This window comes from Crinia signifera, chromosome 6 (assembly GCF_055691185.1).
Source record: "Crinia signifera chromosome 6, ASM5569118v1, whole genome shotgun sequence".
NCBI classification, from domain to species: domain Eukaryota; kingdom Metazoa; phylum Chordata; class Amphibia; order Anura; family Myobatrachidae; genus Crinia; species Crinia signifera.
This window is the reverse complement of record NC_139222.1, coordinates 8386765-8405214: the sequence shown is the minus strand read 5'-3', so window position 1 is coordinate 8405214 and position 18450 is coordinate 8386765. Positions and strand designations below refer to the sequence as shown.

The window sequence follows — 18450 nt, the reverse complement described above, 5'->3', positions numbered from 1 at the left end:
GTCGAATATGTGTGCGCTATATAATAACTGGTAATAATAGTCTCTGTACAGCGCTGCGGAGTATGTGTGCACTATATAATAACTGGTAATAATAGTCTCTGTACAGCGCTGTGGAATATGTGTGCGCTATATAATAACTGGTAATAATAGTCTCTGTACAGCGCTGCGGAATATGTGTGCGCTATATAATAACTGGTAATAATATTCTCTGTACAGCGCTGCGGAATATGTGTGCGCTATATAATAACTGGTAATAATAGTCTCTATACAGCGCTGTGGAATATGTGTGCGCTATATAATAACTGGTAATAATAGTCTCTGTACAGCGCTGCGGAATATGTGTGCACTATATAATAACTGGTAATAATAGTCTCTGTACAGCGCTGCGGAATATGTGTGCACTATATAATAACTGGTAATAATAGTCTCTGTACAGTGCTGCGATATATATGTGCGCTATATAATAACTGGTAATACTCTCTGTACAGCGCTGCGGTTTATGTGTGCGCTATATAATAACTGGTAATAATAGTCTCTGTACAGCGCTGCGGAATATGTGTGCACTATATAATAACTGGTAATAATAGTCTCTGTACAGCGCTGCGGAATATGTGTGCGCTATATAATAACTGGTAGTAATATTCTCTGTACAGCGCTGCGGTTTATGTGTGCGCTATATAATAACTGGTAATAATAGTCTCTGTACAGCGCTGCGGAATATGTGTGCACTATATAATAACTGGTAATAATAGTCTCTGCACAGCGCTGTGGAATATGTGTGCACTATATAATAACTGGTAATAATAGTCTCTGTACAGCGCTGTGGAATATGTGTGCGCTATATAATAACTGGTAATAATAGTCTCTGTACAGCGCTGTGGAATATGTGTGCGCGATATAATAACTGGTAATAATATTCTCTGTACAGCGCTGCGGGATATGTGTGCGCTATATAATAACTGGTAATAATAGTCTCTATACAGCGCTGCGGAATATGTGTGCGCTATATAATAACTGGTAATAATAATCTCTGTACAGCGCTGCAGAATATGTGTGCGCTATATAATAACTGGTAATAATAATCTCTGTACAGCGCTGCGGTATATGTGTGCGCTATATAATAACTGGTAATAATATTCTCTGTACAGCGCTGCGGAATATGTGTGCGCTATATAATAACTGGTAATAATAGTCTCTGTACAGCGCTGCGGTATATATGTGTACACTATATAATAACTGGTAATAATACTCTCTGTACAGCGCTGCGGTTTATGTGTGCGCTATATAATAACTGGTAATAATATTCTCTGTACAGTGCTGCGGAATATGTGTGCACTATATAATAACTGGTAATAATAGTCTCTGTACAGCGCTGTGGAATATGTGTGCGCTATATAATAACTGGTAATAATAGTCTCTGTACAGCACTGCGGGATATGTGTGCACTATATAATAACTGGTAATAATATTCTCTGTACAGCGCTGCGGAATATGTGTGCGCTATATAATAACTGGTAATAATAGTCTCTGTACAGCGCTGTGGAATATGTGTGCGCTATATAATAACTGGTAATAATATTCTCTGTACAGCGCTGTCGAATATGTGTGCGCTATATTATAACTGGTAATAATAGTCTCTGTACAGCGCTGCTGAATATGTGTGCGCTATATAATAACTGGTAATAATAGTCTCTGTACAGCGCTGCGGAATATGTGTGCGCTATATAAATAACTGGTAATAATATTCTCTGTACAGCGATGTGGAATATGTGTGCGCTATATAATAACTGGTAATAATATTCTCTGTACAGCGCTGTGGAATATGTGTGCGCTATATAATAACTGGTAATATTCTCTGTACATCGCTGTGGAATATGTGTGCGCTATATAATAACTAGTAATAATAGTCTCTGTACAGGGCTGCGGAATATGTGTGCGCTATATAATAACTGGTAATAATACTCTCTGTACAGCGCTGCGGAATATGTGTGCGCTATATAATAACTGGTAATAATATTCTCTGTACAGCGATGTGGAATATGTGTGCGCTATATAATAACTGGTAATAATATTCTCTGTACAGCGCTGTGGAATATGTGTGCGCTATATAATAACTGGTAATATTCTCTGTACATCGCTGTGGAATATGTGTGCGCTATATAATAACTGGTAATAATAGTCTGTGTACAGCGCTGCGGAATATGTGTGCGCTATATAATATAACTGGTAATAATATTCTCTGTACAGCGCTGCGGAATATGTGTGCGCTATATAATAACTGGTAATAATATTCTCTGTACAGCGCTGCGGAATATGTGTGCGCTATATAATAACTGGTAATAATAGTCTCTGTACAGCGCTGCGGAATATGTGTGCGCTATATAATAACTGGTAATAATATTCTCTGTACAGCGCTGTGGAATATGTGTGCGCTATATAATAACTGGTAATATTCTCTGTACATCGCTGTGGAATATGTGTGCGCTATATAATAACTAGTAATAATAGTCTCTGTACAGCGCTGTGGAATATGTGTGTGCTATATAATAACTGGTAATAATAGTCTCTGTACAGCGCTGCGGAATATGTGTGCGCTATATAATAACTGGTAATAATAGTCTCTGTACAGCGCTGCAGAATATGTGTGCGCTATATAATAACTGGTAATAATATTCTCTGTACAGCGCTGCGGAATATGTGTGTGCTATATAAATAACTGGTAATAATATTCTCTGTACAGCGCTGCTGAATATGTGTGCGCTATATAATAACTGGTAATAATATTCTCTGTACAGTGCTGCGGAATATGTGTGTGCTATATAATAACTGGTAATAATAATCTCTGTACAGCGCTGCGGAATATGTGTGCGCTATATAATAACTGGTAATAATAGTCTCTGTACAGCGCTGCAGAATATGTGTGCGCTATATAATAACTGGTAGTAATATTCTCTTACAGCGCTGCGGAATATGTGTGCGCTATATAATAACTGGTAATAATATTCTCTGTACAGCGCTGCGGAATATGTGTGCGCTATATAATAACTGGTAATACTCTCTGTACAGCGCTGCGGAATATGTGTGTGCTATATAATAACTGGTAATAATAATCTCTGTACAGCGCTGCGGAATATGTGTGCGCTATATAATAACTGGTAATAATAGTCTCTGTACAGCGCTGCTGAATATGTGTGCGCTATATAATAACTGGTAATAATATTCTCTGTACAGTGCTGCGGAATATGTGTGCGCTATATAATAACTGGTAATAATAATCTCTGTACAGCGCTGCGGAATATGTGTGCGCTATATAATAACTGGTAATAATAGTCTCTGTACAGCGCTGCAGAATATGTGTGCGCTATATAATAACTGGTAGTAATATTCTCTGTACAGCGCTGCGGAATATGTGTGCGCTATATAATAACTGGTAATAATAATCTCTGTACAGCGCTGTGGAATATGTGTGCGCTATATAAATAACTGGTAATAATAGTCTCTGTACAGCGCTGCAGAATATGTGTGCGCTATATAATAACTGGTAATAATAGTCTCTGTACAGCACTGCGGAATATGTGTGCGCTATATAATAACTGGTAATAATATTCTCTGTACAGCGCTGCGGAATATGTGTGCGCTATATAATAACTGGTAATACTCTCTGTACAGCGCTGCGGAATATGTGTGCGCTATATAATAACTGGTAATAATAGTCTCTGTACAGCGCTGTGGAATATGTGTGCGCTATATAATAACTGGTAATAATAATCTCTGTACAGCGCTGTGGAATATGTGTGCGCTATATAGTAACTGGTAATAATATTCTCTGTACAGCGCTGTGGAATATGTGTGCGCTATATAATAACTGGTAATAATAATCTCTGTACAGCGCTGTGGAATATGTGTGCGCTATATAATAACTGGTAATAATATTCTCTGTACAGCGCTGCGGTATATGTGTGCGCTATATAATTACTGGTAATAATATTCTCTGTACAGCGCTGTGGAATATGTGTGCGCTATATAATAACTGGTAATAATAGTCTCTGTACAGCGCTGTGGAATATGTGTGCGCTATATAATAACTGGTAATAATAGTCTCTGTACAGCGCTGCGGAATATGTGTGCGCTATATAATAACTGGTAATAATAATCTCTGTACAGCGCTGCGGAATATGTGTGCGCTATATAATAACTGGTAATAATAGTCTCTGTACAGCGCTGCGGGATATGTGTGCGCTATATAATAACTGGTAATAATAGTCTCTGTACAGCGCTGTGGAATATGTGTGCGCTATATAATAACTGGTAATAATAGTCTCTGTACAGCGCTGCGGGATATGTGTGCGCTATATAATAACTGGTAATAATAGTCTCTGTACAGCGCTGTGGAATATGTGTGCGCTATATAATAACTGGTAATAATAGTCTCTGTACAGCGCTGCGGAATATGTGTGCGCTATATAAATAACTGGTAATAATAGTCTCTGTACAGTGCTGCGGAATATGTGTGCGCTATATAAATAACTGGTAATAATATTCTCTGTACAGCGTTGCGGAATATGTGTGCGCTATATCAATAACTGGTAATAATATTCTCTGTACAGCGCTGCGGAATATGTATGCGCTATATAATAACTGTAATAATAGTCTCTGTACAGCGCTGCAGAATATGTGTGCTCTATATAATAACTGGTAATAATATTCTCTGTACAGCGCTGTGGAATATGTGTGCGCTATATAATAACTGGTAATGATAGTCTCTGTACAGTGCTGCGGAATATGTGTGCGCTATATAATAACTGGTAATAATAGTCTCTGTACAGCGCTGCGGAATATGTGTGCGCTATATAATAACTGGTAATAATATTATCTGTACAGCGCTGCGGAATATGTGTGCGCTATATAATAACTGGTAATCATAGTCTCTGTACAGCGCTGCGGAATATGTGTGCGCTATATAATAACTGGTAATAATAGTCTCTGTACAGCGCTGCGGAGTATGTGTGCGCTATATAATAACTGGTAATAATAGTCTCTGTACAGCGCTGCGGAATATGTGTGCGCTATATAATAACTGGTAATCATAGTCTCTGTACAGCGCTGCGGAATATGTGTGCGCTATATAATAACTGGTAATAATATTCTCTGTACAGCGCTGTGGAATATGTGTGCGCTATATAATAACTGGTAATAATATTCTCTGTACAGCGCTGCGGAATATGTGTGCGCTATATAATAACTGGTAATAATAGTCTCTGTACAGCGCTGCGGAATATGTGTGCGCTATATAATAACTGGTAATCATAGTCTCTGTACAGCGCTGCGGAGTATGTGTGCGCTATATAATAACTGGTAATAATATTCTCTGTACAGCGCTGCGGAATATGTGTGCGCTATATAATAACTGGTAATAATAGTCTCTGTACAGCGCTGCGGAATATGTGTGCGCTATATAATAACTGGTAATAATAGTCTCTGTACAGCGCTGTGGAATATGTGTGCGCTATATAATAACTGGTAATAATATTCTCTGTACAGCGCTGCGGAATATGTGTGCGCTATATAATAACTGGTAATAATATTCTCTGTACAGCGCTGCGGAATATGTGTGCGCTATATAATAACTGGTAATAATAATCTCTGTACAGAGCTGCGTAATATGTGTGCGCTATATAATAACTGGTAATAATAGTCTCTGTACAGCGCTGTGGAATATGTGTGCGCTATATAATAACTGGTAATAATAGTCTCTGTACAGCGCTGCGGAATATGTGTGCGTTATATAATAACTGGTAATAATAGTCTCTGTACAGCGCTGCGGAATATGTGTGCGCTATATAATAACTGGTAATAATAGCCTCTGTACAGCGCTGCGGAATATGTGTGCGCTATATAATAACTGGTAATAATATTCTCTGTAAAGCGCTGCGGAATATGTGTGCGCTATATAATAACTGGTAATAATAGTCTCTGTACAGCGCTGTGGAATATGTGTGCACTATATAATAACTGGTAATAATAGTCTCTGTACAGCGCTGTGGAATATGTGTGCGCTATATAATAACTGGTAATAATATTCTCTGTACAGCGCTGCGGAATATGTGTGCGCTATATAATAACTGGTAATAATATTCTCTGTACAGCGCTGCGGAATATGTGTGCGCTATATAATAACTGGTAATACTCTCTGTACAGCGCTGCGGAATATGTGTGCGCTATATAAGAAACTGTTAATAAATATACAGTATAATTTGTGTGATTCTCAGGAGCTCCCTCTAGTGGGCTAATATGATTCCCTTAATAGCATTTAGTGGCGAATTGCAGTATCGCCCGACAGCAGCGCTCCGGTGTATAAGAGCGCTGTCATGGGCCGGTTACAGGCCACTCATTAGTATATAAAATTAATAACAACAAGACTCAGAACTCAGCTGGAACGCAGAACCCGGAAGCCCGCTGGAACGCAGAACCCGGAAGCCCGCTGGAACGCACAAGCTGGCAGTGACAGGAAAAGGAATTTTGGGAGGAAATGGAATCACTTTCTGGGCGACCCCCCCCCGGCTGTGACTCGTGTTGGAGCCGCTGCAGATCAGGGCTGGGCTATTATGTGGGTAATCAGAGGAAGGAGGCACCTATAATCAGCAGGTAGGGTGCATTGATGGATTTTACTACACTATGATCCCAGATCGTCCAGTAGGGCCCCTCCCCCATTTCCTGTTGTCCAGGCACCGGGACCGTCACTCCCCCTCCCCCAACCCAACCTCCTCCTGCCCAGTGCCTCTGTCCCCCTTTCCCTACACTATTTCCACCCACTGTATCCTGGTATAAGGTATGTGAGCGCCCCCCACTTATTATATACCTGCCCACTGTGTGGGTGGGTTAATAAGCCAGTGTACCCCATTTATTCACTATGTGTATATATTTATGTACCTGTGTTTCATATCCATTTACCTTGTTGTGTGTGTGTGTGTGTGTGTGTGTTATTTTTGGGGCGAGAGTTTTTGTTTTTTTTTTGTGAATTTTTTGCAGCAGGGGGGAGTTTTTGCATTTTCTGTGTGTGTGTGTGTGGGGGTGTGTGTGTGGGGGGGTTAATTAGAATATATTATTTTGAAATGGATTTAATTATTTTATTTTAAAAAAATGTCTGGGGGGGTCACTTTGTTTATAGGGCGCCACAAGGTTCTGCAGCGCCCAATCACAGAGTACATAAACAAGACCCTGTGACTTGTAGTACAAGACATCATAGGACAAGTACAGGGTACATACACGTATGTGCGTCGGCAGAGGGCACTGACATAAGTATTCGGGTGGCAGGAAACAAAGGGATTAGATGTCCTTGAAGAAAGTATAGATCGGGCGTCAGACGCATGCTATTTGGCCGACTCCTCTGCCCGATCCACCATAAGTAGGGGGTAGGAAGTCCGGAAGGTGGTTGTAGACAATACAGGATGAGAGAGATGGGTGTTTGGATTAAGGGTAAGGTTTTACAGAAGCGAGCTTAAAGGTAGAGGAGAGAACATGGGGGTCATTCTCAGCGAAAATCACTGCTTAGCGAGCCTAATGCCCGGAATGGTATATTGTACAGTAACACCGGGGATGTGACAGGAGAGGTGACTGCTGGGAATGGGGAGTTATACAGTAACACCGGGGATGTGACCGGAGAGGTGACTGCTGGGAATGGGACGTTATACAGTAACACCGGGGGATGTGACCGGAGAGGTGTCTGCTGGGAATGGGACGTTATACAGTAACACCGGGGATGTGACAGGAGAGGTGTCTGCTGGGAATGGGACGTTATACAGTAACACCGGGGATGTGACAGGAGAGGTGACTGCTGGGAATGGGACGTTATACAGTAACACCGGGGATCTGCCCGGAGAGGTGACTGCTGGGAATGGGGCGTTATACAGTAACACCGGGGGATGTGACTGCTGGGAATGGGGCGTTATACAGTAACACCGGGGGAGGTGACTGCTGGGAATGGGACGTTATACAGTAACACCGGGGATGTGACCGGAGAGGTGACTGCTGGGAATGGGACGTTATACAGTAACACCGGGGGATGTGACAGGAGAGGTGACTGCTGGGAATGGGACGTTATATAGTAACACCGGGGGATGTGACAGGAGAGGTGACTGCTGGGAATGGGACGTTATACAGTAACACCGGGGGATGTGACAGGAGAGGTGACTGCTGGGAATGGGAAGTTATACAGTAACACCGGGGGATGTGACCGGAGAGGTGACTGCTGGGAATGGGGCGTTATACAGTAACACCGGGGGATGTGACCGGAGAGGTGACTGCTGGGAATGGGACGTTATACAGTAACACCGGGGGGTGTGACATTAGAGGTGACTGCTGGGAATGGGACGTTATACAGTAACACCGGGGGGATGTGACCGGAGAGGTGACTGCTGGGAATGGGACGTTATACAGTAACACTGGGGGATGTGACCGGAGAGGTGACTGCTGGGAATGGGACGTTATATAGTAACACCGGGGGGATGTGACCGAAGAGGTGACTGCCGGGAATGGGACGTTATACAGTAACACCGGGGGATGTGACCGGAGAGGTGACTGCCGGGAATGGGACGTTATACAGTAACACCGGGGGATGTGACCGGAGAGGTGACTGCTGGGAATGGGACGTTATACAGTAACGCAGGGGGATGTGACCGGAGAGGTGACTGCTGGGAATGGGACGTTATACAGTAACGCGGGGGGATGTGACAGGAGAGGTGACTGCTGGGAATGTGATGTTGTACAGTAACACCGGGGACTGTGACCGGAGAGGTGACTGCTGGGAATGTGATGTTATACAGTAACACCGGGGAATGTGACCGGAGAGGTGACTGCTGGGAATGGGCCGTTATACAGTAGCACTGGGGGATGTGACCGGAGAGGTGACTGCTGGGAATGGGACGTTGTACAGTAACACCGGGGGATGTGACCGGAGAGGTGACTGCTGGGAATGGGACGTTATACGGTAACACCGGGGGATGTGACCGGAGAGGTGACTGCTGGGAATGGGACGCTATACGGTAACACCAGGGGATGTGACCGGGGGATGTGACTGCTGGGAATGGGACTATATACGGTAACACCAGGGGATGTGACCGGAGAGGTGATTGCTGGGAATGGGGCACTTTACAGTAACACCGGGAGATGTGACCGGAGAGGTGACTGCTGGGAATGGGGCGTTATACAGTAACACCGGGGGATGTGACTGCTGGGAAAGGGACGTTATACAGTAACACCGGGGATGTGACCGGAGAGGTGACTGCTGGGAATGGGGCGTTATACAGTAACACCGGGGGATGTGACCGGAGAGGTGACTGCTGGGAATGGGACGTTATACAGTAACACCGGGGGATGTGACCGGAGAGGTGACTGCTGGGAATGGGACGTTATACAGTAACACCGGGGGATGTGACCGGAGAGGTGACTGCTGGGAATGGGACATTACACAGTAACACCGGGGGATGTGACCGGAAAGGTGACTGCTGGGAATGGGACATTACACAGTAACACCGGGGGATGTGTCTGGGTGATTACTGTGTCATTGTGTGTGTCAGGTGCCTATACGGTGTGAGGATGTCACGGTTTATCTCTCCATGCAGGAGTCAGTGTTTTCAGCAGTCTGTAGAAGGAGGGCATCATGGAGAATCAGCGACCTCACACATCGCTGGGTAAGATATCAGTGAAGGTAGCAGGTTTGTGGGTCCCGTATACACACACATTATCTGTTAATAACATATATACAATGTACTGTGTGTTTCCAGATGGGCCCAGTAACCGTAATACCCCAGAGAGATGTCCCCGGTTTTCTTCAGGGGATGACACAGTGGAGAATCCCAGTGTCCCGGAGGTAGGTGGGATTGATGGTCTCATTGTACGCAAGGCAGACAAACTATGTGGATCTACGCTACTATTGCTCTGATTAATGGCATTGTGGTCTCTCTGTATGACCTGCTTAGGGTCTAGATCTGATTGTTATAAAAGTAGAAGATGTAGAGGAAGAAGAGCTGTATGACCAGAAGTGTAAGGAGGAGGAGAACCCTACAGACACCATTGCAGGTGAGTCATTATAAAGACATGAAACCTCTGGGCAGTGGGCTCTCTATGGTACTTTGGGTAGTGGGCTCTCTATGGTACTCCAGTAACAGGGCAGTTGGCTCTCTGTGGTACTCTGGATAGTAGGCTCTCTGTGGTACTCTGGATAGTAGGCTCTATATGGTACTCCAGTCACAGGGCAGTGGGCTCTCTATGGTTTCCTGGGTAGTGGGCTCTCTATGGTACTCCCGTCACAGGGCAGTGGGTTCTCTATGGTACTCTGGGCAGTGGGCTCTCTATGGTTTCCTGGGTATTGGTCTCTCTGTGGTACTACAATTACAGGGCAGTGGATTCTCTATGGTACTCCTGTCACAGGGCAGTGGATTCTCTATGGTGCTCCTGTCACAGGGCAGTGGATTCTCTATGGTGCTCCTGTCACAGGGCAGTGGATTCTCTATGGCGCTCCTGTCACAGGGCAGTGGTCTCTCTATGGTGCTCCCGTCACAGGACAGTGGGTTCTCTATGGTACTCTGGGAGCTCTATGGTACTCTGGGCAGTGGGCTCTGTATGGTACTCTTGGCAGTGGGCTCTGTATGGTACTCTGGGTAGTGGGCTCTTTATGGTACTCTTGGCAGTGGGCTCTGTATGGTACTCTGGGTAGTGGGCTCTTTATGGTACTCCAATCACAGGGCAGTGGGCTCTCTATGGTACTCTGGGTAATGGGCTCTCCATGGTACTCCAATCACATGGCAGTGTGCTCTCTATGGTACTCCAGTCTCAAGGCAGTGGGCTCTCTATGGTACTCCTGTCACAGGGCAGTGGGCTCTCTATGGTACTCTGCACAGTGGGCTCTTTATGTTACTCCAATCAAAGGGCAGTGGGCTCTCTATGGTGCTCTAGGTAATGGGCTCTCCATGGTACTCCAGTCACAGGGCAGTGGATTCTCTATGGTACTCCTGTCACATGGCAGTGGTCTCTCTATGGTACTCCTGTCACAGGGCAGTGGGCTATTTATGTTACTCCAGTCACAGGGCAGTGGGATCTCTATGGTACTCCAGTCTCAGGGCAGTGGGCTCTCTATGGTACTCCTGTCACAGGGCAGTGGGCTCTCTATGGTACTCTTGTCACAGGGCAGTGGGCTCTCTATCGTACTCTGCACAGTGGGCTCTTTATGGTACTACAGTCTCAGGGCAGTGGGCTCTCTATGGTACGCTGGGTTATGGGCTCTTTATGTTACTCTTGTTACAGGGCAGTGGGCTCTATATGGTACTCTTGCTAGTGGGCTTTCTATGGTACTCCAGTCACAGTGCAGTGGATTCTCTATGGTACTCCTGTCATGGGACAGTGGACTCTCTATGGTACTCCTGTCACAGGGCAGTGGTCTCTCTATGGTACTCCTGTCACAGAGCAGTGGGCTCTCTATGGTACTACAGTCTCAGGGCAGTGGGCTCTCTATGGTACTCCTGTCACAGAGCAGTGGGCTCTCTATGGTACTACAGTCTCAGGGTAGTGGGCTGTCTATGGTACGCTGGGTAGTGGGCTCTGTATGGTACTCCAGTCTCAGGGCAGCGGGCTCTCTATGCTACTCTTGCTAGTGGGCTCTCTATGGTACTCCAGTCACAGGGCAGTGGGCTCTCTATGGTACTCTGGGCAGTAAGCTCTCTTTGGTACTCTGGGTAGTGGGTAACTCTATGGTAATTCAGTCACAGGGCAGTGAATTCTCTATGGTACTCCAGTCACAGGGCAGTGGATTCTCTATGGTACTCCTGTCATGGGACAGTGGATTCTCTATGGTACTCCTGTCACGGGACAGTGGATACTCTATGGTACTCCAGTCACAGGGCAGTGGATTCTCTATGGTACTCCTGTCATGGGACAGTGGATTCTCTATGGTACTCCTGTCACGGGACAGTGGATTCTCTATGGTACTCCTGTCACAGGGCAGTGGTCTCTCTATGTTACTCCAGTCACAGGGCAGTGGGCTCTCTATGGTACTCTCGGTAGTGGGCTTTCTATGGCACTCCAGTCTCAAGGCAGTGGGCTCTCTGTGGTACTCTGGGTAATGGGCTCTCCATGGTACTCCAATCACATGGCAGTGTGCTCTCTATGGTACTCCAGTCTCAAGGCAGTGGGCTCTCTATGGTACTCCTGTCACAGGACAGTGGGCTCTCTATGGTACTCTGCACAGTGGGCTCTTTATGTTACTCCAATCAAAGGGCAGTGGGCTCTCTATGGTGCTCTAGGTAATGGGCTCTCCATGGTACTCCAATCACATGGCAGTGTGCTCTCTATGGTACTCTTGGCAGTGGACTCTGTATGGTACTCTGGTACTCTGGGTAGTGGGCTCTTTATGGTACTCCAATCACATGGCAGTGTGCTCTCTATGGTACTCTGGGTAATGGGCTCTCCATGGTACTCCAGTCACAGGGCAGTGGATTCTCTATGGTACTCCAGTCTCAGGGCAGTGGGCTCTCTATGGTACTCCTGTCACAGGACAGTGGTCTCTCTATGGTACTCCTGTCACAGGGCAGTGGTCTCTCTATGGTACTCCTGTCACAGAGCAGAGGGCTCTCTATGGTACTCCTGTCACAGGGCAGTGGTCTCTCTATGGTACTCCTGTCACAGAGCAGTGGGCTCTCTATGGTACTACAGTCTCAGGGCAGTGGGCTCTCTATGGTACTCCTGTCACAGAGCAGTGGGCTCTCTATGGTACTACAGTCTCAGGGTAGTGGGCTGTCTATGGTACGCTGGGTAGTGGGCTCTGTATGGTACTCCAGTCTCAGGGCAGCGGGCTCTCTATGCTACTCTTGCTAGTGGGCTCTCTATGGTACTCCAGTCACAGGGCAGTTGGCTCTCTATGGTACTCTGGGCAGTAAGCTCTCTTTGGTACTCTGGGTAGTGGGTTACTCTATGGTAATTCAGTCACAGGGCAGTGAATTCTCTATGGTACTCCAGTCACAGGGCAGTGGATTCTCTATGTTACTCCTGTCATGGGACAGTGGATTCTCTATGGTACTCCTGTCACAGGGCAGTGGTCTCTCTATGTTACTCCAGTCACAGGGCAGTGGGCTCTCTATGGTACTCTCGGTAGTGGGCTTTCTATGGCACTCCAGTCTCAAGGCAGTGGGCTCTCTGTGGTACTCTGTGCAGTGGGCTCTTTATGGTACTAGTCACAGGGCAGTGGGCTCGCTATGGTTCTCTTGCTAGTGGGCGCTCTATGATACTCCAGGTCACATGGCACTGGGCTCTCCATGGTACTATTGGTAGTGGGCTCTCTATGGTACTCTGGGTAGTGGGCTCTCTATGGTACTCCTGTCACAGGGCAGTGGGCTCTCTATGGTACTACAGTCTCAGGACAGTGGGCTCTCTATGGTACTCCAGTCTCAAGGCAGTGGGCTCTCTATGGTACTACAATCTCAGGGCAGTGGGCTCTCTATGGTACTCCTGTCACAGAGCAGTGGGCTCTTTATGGTACTACAGTCTCAGGGTAGTGGGCTGTCTATGGTACGCTGGGTAGTGGGCTCTTTATGGTACTCCAGTCACAGGGCAGTGGGCTTTCTATGGTACTCTTGCTAGTGGGCTCTCTATGGTACTCCCATCACATTGCAGTGGGCTCTCTATTGTAATCTGGGTAGTGGGATCTCTTTGCTACTCCAGGTCACATGGCAGTGGTCTCTCTATGGTACTCCGGTCACAGGGCAGTGGGCTCTCTATGATACTCTGGGTAGTGGACTCTTTATGGTACTCCATTCACAAGGCAGTGGATTCTCTATAGTACTCCTGTCACAGGGCAGTGGATTCGCTGTGGTACTCCTGTCACAGGGCAGTGGATTCGCTGTGGTACTCCTGTCACAGGGCAGTGGATTCGCTGTGGTACTCCTGTCACAGGGCAGTGGATTCGCTATGGTACTCCTGTCACAGGGCAGTGGTCTATCTATGGTACTCCAGTCACAGGGCAGTGGGCTCTCTATGGTACTCCAGTCTCAGGGCAGTGTGCTTTCTATGGTACTCCAGTCACAGGGCAGTGGTTTCTCTATGGTACTCCTGTCACAGGGCAGTGGTCTCTCTATGGTACTACAGTCTCAGGGCAGTGGGCTCTCTATGGTACTCCTGTCACAGAGCAATGGGCTCTCTATGGTACTACAGTCTCAGGGTAGTGGGCTGTCTATGGTACGCTGGGTAGTGGGCTCTTTATGGTACTCCAGTCTCAGGGCAGTGGGCTGTCTATGGTATGCTGGGTAGTGGGCTCTTTATGGTACTCCAGTCACAGGGCAGTGGGCTTTCTATGGTACTCTTGCTAGTGGGCTCTCTATGGTACTCCCATCACATTGCAGTGGGCTCTCTACTGTAATCTGGGTAGTGGGATCTCTTTGCTACTCCAGGTCACATGGCAGTGGGCTCTCTATGATACTCTGGGTAGTGGACTCTCTATGGTACTCCATTCACAAGGCAGTGGATTCGCTGTGGTACTCCTGTCACAGGGCAGTGGATTCGCTATGGTACTCCTGTCACAGGGCAGTGGTCTATCTATGGTACTCCAGTCACAGGGCAGTGGTCTATCTATGGTACTCCAGTCACAGGGCAGTGGTCTATCTATGGTACTCCAGTCACAGGGCAGTGGGCTCTCTATGGTACTCCAGTCTCAGGGCAGTGTGCTTTCTATGGTACTCCAGTCACAGGGCAGTGGTTTCTCTATGGTACTCCTGTCACAGGGCAGTGGTCTCTCTATGGTACTACAGTCTCAGGGCAGTGGGCTCTCTATGGTACTCCTGTCACAGAGCAATGGGCTCTCTATGGTACTACAGTCTCAGGGTAGTGGGCTGTCTATGGTACGCTGGGTAGTGGGCTCTTTATGGTACTCCAGTCTCAGGGCAGTGGGCTGTCTATGGTATGCTGGGTAGTGGCCTCTTTATGGTACTCCAGTCACAGGGCAGTGGGCTTTGTATGGTACTCTTGCTAGTGGGCTCTCTATGGTACTCCCATCACATTGCAGTGGGCTCTCTATTGTAATCTGGGTAGTGGGATCTCTTTGCTACTCCAGGTCACATGGCAGTTGGCTCTCTATGGTACTCCTGTCACATGGCAGTGGTCTCTCTATGGTACTCCGGTCACAGGGCAGTGGGCTCTCTATGGTACTCCTGTCACAGGGCAGTGGGCTCTCTATAGTACTTCAGAGGTGTGGGGAGACAGAGGGAAAGTAGGGGTAGGGGGAGATGGTGAAAAGAAGGGGTAAGGAAAGGTGGGGTGAGGAGAGACTTGGAAAGGAGGGGTGAGAAGAGATGGGGGAAAGGAGTTGTAAGGAGAAACTGAGGACAAGGAATGGGTAGTCAAAGGAGGAGTTAAGGAGTGACAGGAAAAGCGATATGGGGCTGGATGTAATGTCACCCGTTTGGCGGTTGTGCGAGAAACAAGCTGAACTGGGGCAATCATTTACAAGACATGGTTTTGCCTTATTAGTGACTGCCTTCCCATTCCCGAGATCTGCCCATGACCTTCATACAGCGCATGCGGCCCTTCTGCATATGATGTATGGCATGTGACCCCAGTCCCTGTAGCCAAGAGGGCAGACATGCAGCACGGGACCACGCATTGAGTCGGAGCGGACAAGTGTATTGGGGCGTTTAGGCATGTAGAGACAGGGAAATGCAGCTCCCCCACATACCCGAGTACAATGTCGGACTCAAAATATTAATGCTATGGCACTGCAAACTAAACAAACTGTGGCCTGATCATAATAAAGGAATGCTGCTTCTCCTATAACAGTGATGTAAGCGTGTCGCTTTCCCATGTGACTATGGAGCAATGATAGACTAAACCCAGAAATCCGTTGTTACTTATAGCGTTTTCCCCAAAATAGTTGCTTGGATTTATAAGTAGTAACGTCTTTGACACCCGACAGACATGTTTTGCTTCAGATAGCGTTTTTGTACTCTGTGAAGACAAGACTATGACTTGCAGTTGGCTCCATAGTAACTACTGAAATCCCCCTACTGTGGCCATAACTATCAGACGATCCTTTTAAAACATTCTCTGAAAACTGACCTATCAGTACACAATCTCTATAGCCCATCCTTCACTTGCTCATCCTATCTCAGCGGTGCCTCCATTTATTTGCTTTACACCTTGACAAATGTCTCTGTAGGCTAGAATCCAGGGCCAAATGTCAGGTGCCAATGACAAGATCTTATGACCATTTTTACCAGTAACCTCTGCCTTGTACTTCCATTTTCCATATCAATATTCCACAAAGCTATGTGCTAGTCATATGAATGGATGATCTCTCATGTAATCGGTGATCTTTCATGTAACCAGTGGCTATGGCACTGCTGAGACTTATCAATTCTGCGTGTCGGGTTGGGTGGAGAAAGTCAACTCAATGGAAGCTGGTATTATCCAGCAGCTGGCTCTTGCCCTGTTAACCCACGTTTCTCATGTTCCAGCAAAAACCGTGTGCTTGATGTTGGTACTGCATGTCTGCACCAATGAGCGCCCCCCTAGTGCTTGATGTTGGTACTGCATGTCTGCACCAATGTGCGACTTTGCCCTCTTATGGACTTTGCCCACCAGGATGTAATAGTTAGCCACCATGGCGACCTGTAGAGGCCTAGATTTATATAACTATACTATAACTATAATGCAGACATTAATAACTTCTGAAAGCTCTATCGCCAGTGGGTCCAAAGGTAGAATAACAAAACCCCCAAGTGCCTCCTTGTTCTGTACAATAAGGTAAACCGTTCTCCTGTACTACAAACAGGGATACTCTTATACATATATCTTTTATTTGCAGCAGATGGATGCTACAACAGGACCACCTCCGGGAACCGTAAGGACACGACACAAGACTCTCCAGGACCAAACCGCCTCGCCACAGCAAATCCATCATTTCAGCACTCAACTTCTGGGAATCAGTCTCCCGGCCACTCCATTATAGCTATCCCCAGTACGGCCCAATTAAGCGGTAAAATATTTCCCTGCCCGGACTGTAATAAAAGCTTTTCCCGTAAAATCTGCCTCCACCAGCATCAGAGAACCCACACAGGTGATAAGCCGTTTCCATGTTCCGAGTGCGGGAAAGCGTTTACGCATAAATCCTACCTGGTTGAACACCAGAGAACGCACACGGGCGAAAAGCCGTTTTCATGTCTCGAGTGCGGCAAGTGTTTTGCGCAGAAGTCCATCCTGGTTAACCACCAGGTTATTCACAGTGCAGAGAGGCCTTTTGTGTGTTCTGTCTGCGGAAAAGGTTTCGCCCATAAGTCCTATCTGATCATTCACTTGAGAACACACACCGGCGATAAGCCGTTTCCCTGCTTAGAGTGCGACAAGCGGTTTTCGCAGAAGTCGGCGCTGCGCAAGCACCAGAGAACCCATACAGGTGAGAAACCCTTCTTCTGTTCGGAGTGCGGGAAGAGCTTCATGCAGAAGATCATCCTCATTAACCACCAGAGAATCCACACCGGCGAGAAGCCGTATTCCTGCTCCAAGTGCGAGAAACGCTTCTCCTACAAGTCCAACCTGATCGACCACGAGAGGGTCCACACCGGCGAGAAGCCCTTTTCCTGTTCGGACTGCGGGAAATGTTTTACCCAGAAATCCACGGCGGTCAAGCACCAGAAAACCCATGACGGAGTCAAAGCCTTTTCATGTTCCGTGTGCGGCAAATGCTTCTCCCAGAAAACGCATCTCCTTAAACACGACCGGACCCATGTGGATAAGAAACCGTTCCTGTGTTTCGAATGTGGCGATTGCTTTGTCAATAAAGGTAGTCTTGCACAACATCAAAAAGCCCACGCACCGCGACGCAAGTAAAGGAAAAATCGCCTTGGATCCAAAGAGGAAAAGCTCAGGAATCATGGACTCCTTTCTCCATCTCTGCCACTTGGACGGCGCTACATCCTAATATATCATGTATAGAGATTCTCACTGGAGCAGTGTTTGCTATTATTATACTGCTTACGTTTGTATTACTTTTTGTTGTGGTTTATATGCAACTTGCATGCTAAGCTTTCCTGACCAATAAATATGTATCTTCTAAATTCTTGGTTGATTCCTGTAGACAAGTCCGGTATCTTCATTTTTTTTTTTATGCCAGAATTGGGACACCACATCCCCCAATAATAATATTGCCCCTAGGCCTTCCAAAAAGCAGCCTGACATCACTTCTTAGCCACGTCATTGCTGCAGCTAAGCATTGAGGCTACATGAAGCATCAGATACTGTTCTTCCACCTGTCACAGGTAGGGGGCAGTATAGTATACTCATGTTATATATATATCCGGTTAAGTCAGGGCTGGGCAATTACGGCCCTCCAGATGTTGATGAACTACACATCCCAGGATGCTTTGCATTAGTTTTGCTATGTGGCCATGCTGAAACTGATGCAAGGCATGCTGG

General features: G+C 46.5%; 1 protein-coding gene across 4 annotated transcripts; it reads left to right on the top strand.

Annotated features, from left to right (window-relative positions):
• The first annotated feature begins 6465 nt into the window (after positions 1-6465).
• LOC146009975 (uncharacterized) lies at positions 6466-18090 on the top strand. Of its 4 annotated transcripts, none has more exons than XM_083150680.1 (5): positions 6466-6645; positions 9621-9689; positions 9783-9868; positions 9978-10077; positions 16847-18090. In XM_083150680.1, exons 2-5 carry the CDS (start codon positions 9659-9661, stop codon positions 17863-17865), a joined length of 1236 nt encoding a protein of 411 aa, XP_083006806.1. In that variant the 5' UTR covers positions 6466-6645; positions 9621-9658; the 3' UTR covers positions 17866-18090. The 4 variants fall into 4 exon arrangements, with proteins under 4 accessions (XP_083006806.1, XP_083006803.1, XP_083006805.1 ...); XM_083150677.1 differs by having other exon boundaries at positions 6489-6645; positions 16844-18090; XM_083150679.1 differs by having other exon boundaries at positions 6517-6588; positions 16844-18090.
• The last annotated feature ends 360 nt before the right edge of the window (positions 18091-18450 follow it).

Coding starts and splice junctions, on each gene's coding strand:
- LOC146009975 (XM_083150677.1), top strand. CDS start 9,659: ATGGAGAATCAGCGACCTCACACATCGCTGG. Junction 9,869..9,977: donor AGAATCCCAGTGTCCCGGAG/GTAGGTGGGATT, acceptor TGACCTGCTTAG/GGTCTAGATCTGATTGTTAT. Junction 10,078..16,843: donor CCCTACAGACACCATTGCAG/GTGAGTCATTAT, acceptor TTTTATTTGCAG/CAGATGGATGCTACAACAGG.